General features: G+C 60.9%; 1 protein-coding gene across 1 annotated transcript in view; it reads left to right on the forward strand.

The window, feature by feature from the left end:
- Positions 1-7,510, forward strand: part of MPZL1 (myelin protein zero like 1) — a gene marked incomplete at its 5' end in the record, with an annotated part of 19,942 nt that extends 12,432 nt beyond the window's left edge. Inside the window, 1 exon segment of the mRNA XM_014587264.2 lies at positions 6,060-7,510. Within this exon segment, the coding sequence (XP_014442750.1) occupies positions 6,060-6,161 (102 nt within the window).

The following is a 7,510-nucleotide window of genomic DNA, read 5'->3' on the forward strand; positions in this document are numbered from 1 at the left end:
CGGGACCTTCCTCCTGGCCCACGGCCCTCACGTGCTCGGTCACCTCGCTGCGTGGGCCGCACAGAGGTAGACCCGAGGCCGCCTCACATCGGTCGCTTCCTTCTTGTACAGTGTCTGTTTCTCACGGAGCCACGCAGGCCTCGTTTCCTGTTAGGGCAGACGTACTCACGTCGCCCCACCCGGCTCCGGCAGGGCTGCAGAGCTCTGGGACGTGCGAGCAGCCCTCTGTCAGCCGGGCTCGCGTCTTCCTGCAGCCCACCTGTTGACCCTGTGCTCCAGGCAGCGCCCGGGGCTGTCTGTGGCCTTCCCTGCAAGGAAGCTTATCTTTATCCCGGCCCGACCCAGGTCTGCCCTTTCTTAGTCACCCACGTCAGGCTGGCACACGCTCTGTGCTGCTGGAGAAGGCGTCCACGGCAGGTGAAGGTGGTAGAAGCTGTGTCCTCCCCACGGCGGTCCACCAGACTCTCGGGATCTGTGGGCGCTTACTCTCCATGTCGAGGAGGACTCCGTCGATCAAATTTGGGTGGGCCCGGTGTGATCAGGAAGGCTTTACAGGAGGAAAGCAAGAGGGTCCGAGCGGGGAACGGCAGCTACCACGCTGCTGGCTTTGCGGAGGGAGCCGCCGCCAGCCCTGGAGCACCTGGCCCATGTGCTCAGCAGGACTGTGGGCCAGACTTCCCCTTCTGCAGTTTGGTGGTGTCAGGGAGGGTGTCACCCAGAGGCGGAGAGCGTCTGTCCCTGCTCCACTCTCAGGGCCTCTTTGTACCCCGCGTGGTCTGGATGTCCTCAGATCGTGGGTCTTTACCCACTGTGCTCGCTACTCGGGGCTCTTCAGCCTGAAACTCCCTCGATGACAACGCCTGCTTCACTCCTTGGAGTTGTTCCTGTTATTTTCTGTTCTTTGGGAACCCCTCTTAGGAATTGGACCACCTCGTGGGTCAGTCCTTCAGTTTTCTTTTTTCCATTTTGAAATTTTTGTTGTGCTTTCTAGAAAATTTGTATAAATTTATTTCCCACCTTTTCCTGAATATTTGATGTGTTGTTTTTTCAACAACTTTTCTTATTTGCCTTTTGGTGAAGTTCATGTCTTTGGTTAGAGTGAGAGACAGGTACCCTTGACAGGCTCTCATCATGCCGCAGGCCTCCAAGTCTCCCCGCCAGCTGAGACGCGGGCTCCAGCCAACCCGGGATCTGAACCCCCATCTCCCCGTGGCTTCAGGGTTGTGCAGTGGTGCCCTCTGGCTTTTCCTTTTCTGACTGTAATACTCTATGCTCGTTTTCAGATGGGACAGTCTTCTGCTTGTGTCAGTGTTTAAATGTTTCTTCTGTTACTCATCTTGCTGTCTGTCTGAGGTTGGGGACAGCAAATGTCCTTTGCATTTCCTGAGGGGCTTTGCTCAGGGGCTAGTCCCTTTCTCTAAAAAGAAATCCCCCATCTCCTACCTAGGAGTTGAGGGAGGGAGGGGAGGAAGTGGGACTGGCTGTTCCTGGTACTGGCACCGCCCTCTCCCGCCCGAGTCAGGCTTTCACCTTCCCCTCGTGAGTGTGTCCCAGGGCCTCGTTGACCAGCCTGATGGTGGTTGTGGCATTTTCTGCAGATTGGAGAGAAGGATTCACCCATTTGAGCATTGCCGCTTTAACACCGGACCTTTCAGGTCAGGAGGCCGTCCCTCCAGGCCGAGCCGGGGGTATCTCCGTGTGCTCAGCCCACCCTGCCCTGCCACCGCTCTCCCAGCACAGCCCCCCCCGGGTCGCATACCTGGAGTACCCCTCATTTTCAAGCCCTGTTTGTACCTATCTCCATTCCTTCCTTTTCCTTAGGGTTCACTGTCCCAGTGTTCCTGCCTCTGCCTCCCAAGGAGCTAGGCCCACAGGCTTTGCCATCACACCTGACTTTTGTGCCTTCTTCTGAGTTATAATTGTTGCTGAAACTATTTTCTGCCTTACCTGTTTCTGGAATTTGTGGATCCTTTGCCAGTTAACACAAGACTTTGAAGTGGACCATATGCCTTCTAGCAGAGTGACCTTCCTTTAAAAAGAGTCAGTTTCTCCTGAGAGACAGGGACAGGCTCCCCACCAGGTCTACATGCTGCGTCCCCCAGCTCAGCCAGCCGGGACCCCTGCACGAGCACACCAGCTGTCCAGGGAGGCCTTCCCGCGTGGGCCCAGCATTGCAGTGTCACCTTACAGTGCCACCCCGGCCCTCGAATTTCCCTTTCATAGAGATTTGCTTAGTGGTCTCCCCAGCTTACATGCGGAATCTCCTCTGGGCTTTGAGGGTCTGCCTCTTATGCTCCACCAAGTCCCTAAGCCCCCGCAGCTGCCAGCGGTCAGGTGAGCCTCCACTCTGCCACCTCGCTGCCTCCCACTACGGGCCGGTGCCTATGGGAGCTGCTCTCACTGGGGCCCTTTGGACGTCTGCGGGCTTCCTGTTCAAGCAGGCACAGAGGGGCTTCCAGGGTTCGGGACGATCAGGGGATCCGGGAGGAAACGAGACCCACCGTAAGCTGAGCAGAGCGAATCCTCGCAGCCTGATCGGCTGCTTCTTCCCCTGTTGGCCTTCACTCCCCCGCCCGTGCGCTCGCCTCTGGCAGTGGGCCCGCTGGGGTGGGGTGGTGGCAAGGCGCCTGCGGGGACCTCCAACCACGGGACCTGCACCCTGCGCCTGGCAGCTGGTCAGGCAGTTTCAGTCTTTCCCGTGGCGCAGAGAGCTGCTTGGTGATATTCTGGCAAACAACCTGGAGGGCGTTTTCGTGTCGACCCAGACTCAAGGCCGCGTTGTCAGAGCTGCTGACTCATTGCAGACTGACGATGCAGCGCCGCGGGCACACCGGGTCCTCCTGGAGAGCGGCCTCCGCACCCGTCCCCTCACCCGGGGGCAGAGGGCTCCCTAGCCCTCCTTGTTCTACTCCTTTTTTCTTTCTTTCTTTCTTTTTAAATTTGTTATAGGGCACATGTGCTTGCCAGAGAGAGAGAAAATCACACACACCCCCCGGGGGATGGCCACACCGCCGTCCCTTGTCCGTTCTCTGGTTTGGTGCACACACGCTGGCGTTGTTTCTCAAGTCAGCCGGCCTGGGACTCCACAGCCAGCCAGGTGGGATCTGGCCACCGCCCCTCTGCTACCTGCTGGCCCTGTTCTCGTTTCGAAGGACGAAGGCCCAGGGGAGACTGTGCCTTTGGGTGGTTCTCCAAGCCTGGCTCGGGAGTGCTGGCGACTGTCCCTCCCGCGCTTTCTTCCTCAGCTCTCCTGCCCCACGCCCTGCTCGGCAAATCTTCCCATTCCCTGTCTGCAGGTGCCTCTGAGACGCTCAGGGGCCTCAGCACTACTGCAGTAACAACCCCGTGTTACTTTACCAGAGAGGAAAGAACTTTAATACCCTGAGAAGGAGACCCAGGAGAGAAGGACTCAACCCCAGGAGAGCGTTACGCTTGCGCTCTCGGTTCTCTGGGCCCTGGTTTTTAGCAGCTGGAAGAGAAGGAGTAACGGGGCCCGACGGAAGTAGCTCTGGCAGGAAGAAGTGTTGGTGCCAGGGTCCCCAGACAGCGGGGCCTGATAACTGTTACCAGCGGCCCATGTGAGGACGCACAGCTGCCATGCTTCTCTTTCCGCCTCTGCGTCTTGCCCTGTCCTCTGTGCGCCCTTGGCTGCCTGGTGACGGGCAGTGAGAGCGTGCTGAGCCCCTGCCTTCGTGTGCATGAAGGGGCCTTTGCCAGAAGTCCCCAGAGAGCCCTCTGCCCCTGCTCCCCAGGGCAGGTCAGGCGTGATGTCCTTTCCTCCCCTGCAAGAGCACAGGACTGCGAGTGGCCTGGGTGCCTGTGGTGGCTCGGGGTGGGGGGACCCGAACTCAGAGAGGGTGGTCAGTAGACCTAGCACAGGGCCTGCAGCCACGTGGAGTGGAGGGAGTTGGTGACACTCCACTGCCCAGAGCAGGGTGTCATGGTGAAGCCGGGCTTGGCGTGAGCGAGGTCTGAAATCAAGTTCATCTGAGTGCTGGCCATCCTGCTTTGTATGCGGAAGGCCCGTGTCCTGTGGACCGCGGTTGGTGCAGAGCTTGTCAGCTGACCCAGAGACGGACGCTGGAGGACAGCTCCACGCCGTCTCCCACCGTGCCCTCGGCTGCGTGGGCGGAAGCTCTCTGTTGTCGCCGTCTGACACCTGAGACACAGCAGTCGGCTGAGGCGCTCAGGGGCGGCAGTTAGCGGCTCTGCCTGGCGCTCAGGTGGGGCTCTCCTTCCAGCCTGGCGGCTGCTAGTCAGTGTCCACTGCCCCTGCCCCAGACCTCCGTGTTCTCGTGGGTGAAAGACAAGACCGTCCCACAGGCCGGCTGCTGGTGTCCTGGCTTACTGTCTGCTCACAGCTAACTGTGCTTCGCCTTCGCCTTCCCGGTCACGGTGCATCAGTTATCTGCTGCTGTGTACCGGAACACCCCGAAACGCAGTGTCTTACTTGGGAGCCACATAACGTAGCTGCCATGAATTTGGCTCCCACGTCTGTGGGTTGGTCGGGCAGATCTGGTCTCAGCTGGCTGGAATGCTGGCTGTGGTCTCCCTCAGTCTAGCCGTGGGCAGGCTGCCCGTCAGGCAGACAGGGCACCGGGGCCTTGAGTCTCAGCGGCCAGTAGGCGGACGGGGACACCCTCACGTGGCAGTGGTGGCCGTGTGGGTCCCACAATGAGTAAGGCAGGGGCAGCCGCAAGGCCTGTGGGTCTAGGTTGGGCATCGCAGTGTCACTTCTGCCCACTCTGGCGGCCCAGGCAGGTCCAGGCAGGCCCAGAGGCTGTGGTCCGGTGTTAGCAACGTGGTCCGCCAGTCCTGCCCACGACGGGCGTTCCAGAGCACCGTCTGCACGCGCTCAGTGGAGCCTGGCCCTGGATTTACTGGCTCGGTAACTCGTGTATTTGAACGTGTACTGCGTACCGAGATGTCCCCAGTAACAAACCGGACGTGTTCTAAGACCTGTCCCTCCGTCAGACGCAGCCCGAGTGACTTCGAGGCGCAACTTCTTCGAGTTCTCAGAACAACACAAAGGCACAAATACTGCTGTTAGCGCCAGGAACTGGAGCTGAGAGGGTTACGGATAAGCTGGACAAGCTAGGCCGCCCGGCCCACCCCCTTCTCCCCCAGGCCGGACGGTGGGTCTCGTCCTGCAGCGTGGTGTTTAAACACCCTCCCAGATGCTCTGTCCAGTAGCCCGTGGGGCCAGGTCCATCGCTCCTGCAGGTTGGGCTTCCTCGGTTTCTCAGGACCCCAGGTGACACCCTGGGAGATGCGGATGGCTGGGGCTCCTGGGGGGAGACGCAGCGAGTAAGCACACGGTTAGATGAGCTCAGTTGCTCTGGGTTGAGAGGAAAGTTGACTTGGGGCTACCCTAAACATCCTTTTAAAACCAAGGCTGTTTGGTGGTTGCTGCTGTTGATGACTTTGGAGTCTCAGGGTGAGGAGGGACCTCCTCCCACTGGGCCTGCCACTGCCCCCAGGCAGCCCTCCGGACATGCCCTCCAGCCTGCCGAGGCTCGAGGGGGTCTTTCCTGTCTAGGTCCACCTAGACGTTCTTTATATGTCTGGAGCTTGTGCACTTGGGCTTTTTCGTTTTAATTTATGTGGAGATGGGGACGCGTTATCTGATACAGGAGGGTGAAGAAGAGTCCCGTCTGGTACCGAGAGGGGCTGAGACGGCTGTGCTGCCAGTGGGTGTCCCGCCGAGTACGAGGACCGTGGGTGGCCCCGAATGTGTTGGTTGCTATGGGTACAACTCTGGGCTCTCGGTTTCGGAGGTCCAGGCTGGTAGCTGTGCCCACCTTTGTCCCTCAGGGTTGAGGACTTCTGAGATGGACCAAGATGAGGGATATTCCTGAGAGGGAGGGGTACACCACCGTAGAAATGCTGGGTGGAGGCCGAGGTACCCCGTCCAGTCCCCACCAGCCCCGCCTTACCGTCGACCCTGGGCTCAGGGCCCCTACGCATCTGCTCGAACCGTCCCCATGAGGGAGTTCTCTGCCCTGGCGCCTGCCTGGAGGCCACCGCCCTCCCAGACCAAGTCTGCCTCTCGTCCGCAGGGCCCGGTCATTTACGCGCAGCTAGACCACTCCGGCGGCCGGCACAGCGACAGGATCAACAAGTCAGAGTCCGTGGTGTACGCGGACATCCGGAAGAACTGAGAGAACCCCACGAACGCGTCCTCGGCGAGAAGCAGACGCAGACACCCCCGTGCAGAAACCCGCCCCCACGCAGCCCCGAGCCCCGGGCGCCGTGGAAGGCGTGCGTGTGCAGGGACGCACGGACACTTCCCCCCCGCGAGGAGCTGCTGCTGCGTGAGGACACGGTGCGAGGCCACGCGTGTGTAAACTGTCTTGCTGTTGTGCTTTCTTCTAGGGCCGTTCGCGATTGAGAAATTTCAGACACATTCCTGTCGCCGTGGCTGGCCTCACTAGAGGCAGTCGCGGGCCTTTCCATACCTGCGTAGACGCGGCCTTCTCGTCTGGGGGCCTCACTAGTCGTGGCGCTCCTTGAGCGGAGGCCGGGTGGCCGACGGGGCTAGCTCTTGGAGAACACCCCCGAGCCTGCCCTCGGCAGGGCACAAGCTTCTGTTCTCCGCCCTGAAGAACGGCAGTTTTTAGCTTTCTGGGCCGTGCACACTTCCTTGAGCGTCAGACCTTCAGGCGTGTCGCTGCAGTTTGTGGATCACATCGGCACGGGCGGCAAAGGGTAACCGCCACTGCCCCTCCGTGGTCTTCACGGTCCAGACCTCTGAGCCCGTTCCCGGGGAAAGCCCAGCTCTGCCCGGGGGTCGTGCCGTCTGGAGAGCAGAAGGCCCCACTGCCAGCCTTCCAGAGTCCTTTCTGCTGGGAGGAGGAGCGCCGACTGGAGGGGAGCTCCCTGCAGAGCTGGGCCCCGCAGCCAGCAGCAGCCCGGCCCCCCGCAGCCCCTTCTCTGCAGGGCCCAGGCCCGTCTGCCGCTGCCTCCTGCGCCGCGGGGTGGTGCGGTCTCAGACCGAGGGGGCTGCTGGCAGGGTTACTTTGGAAATCTCTCCGATCCTGTTTTTCTGCTTTTCTCCCATAAACTATGAGGTGAAAAATCAGGCCATTTGGGGGCATCCTTCCCGAAACTCGTGTTCCCCACTGACGGCCCTTCACCCTCCGACCGGGGTCTGTTTTTCACTGGGAGCGGGGCGCAGGCCAGGCCGCGCAGAGCTTGTCCGTCCTCACGCTCGTTCAGTTACTTCCCTTCGGAGTTGCCGGGAGCCCCAGGTACAGGAAGGGCTCTGCGGGGGTGAGCCCCAGATCTGACCAGCCGGAGGGCGCGGGCACTTGGACACCCCGCCTATGGTGTTCCCAGGGCGCTCGGCCCGCTAGGGTGGGAAGGGACACCCCACCCAGGTTTGTCGCACACCTGCCACCCTCCAGGGCCTCTGCTGGGCCACGGTGCCACCACGCAGCCGGCAGGTTGTGCTCCGCGACAGCGACCACGTGTGCCTGCCGGCGCCGCCCGCCCGGGTGTCCTCCCAGGC

The sequence above is a fragment of the Tupaia chinensis genome, unplaced genomic scaffold (genome assembly GCF_000334495.1).
Source record: "Tupaia chinensis unplaced genomic scaffold, TupChi_1.0 Scaffold000198_1, whole genome shotgun sequence".
Classification (NCBI taxonomy): Eukaryota; Metazoa; Chordata; class Mammalia; order Scandentia; family Tupaiidae; genus Tupaia; species Tupaia belangeri.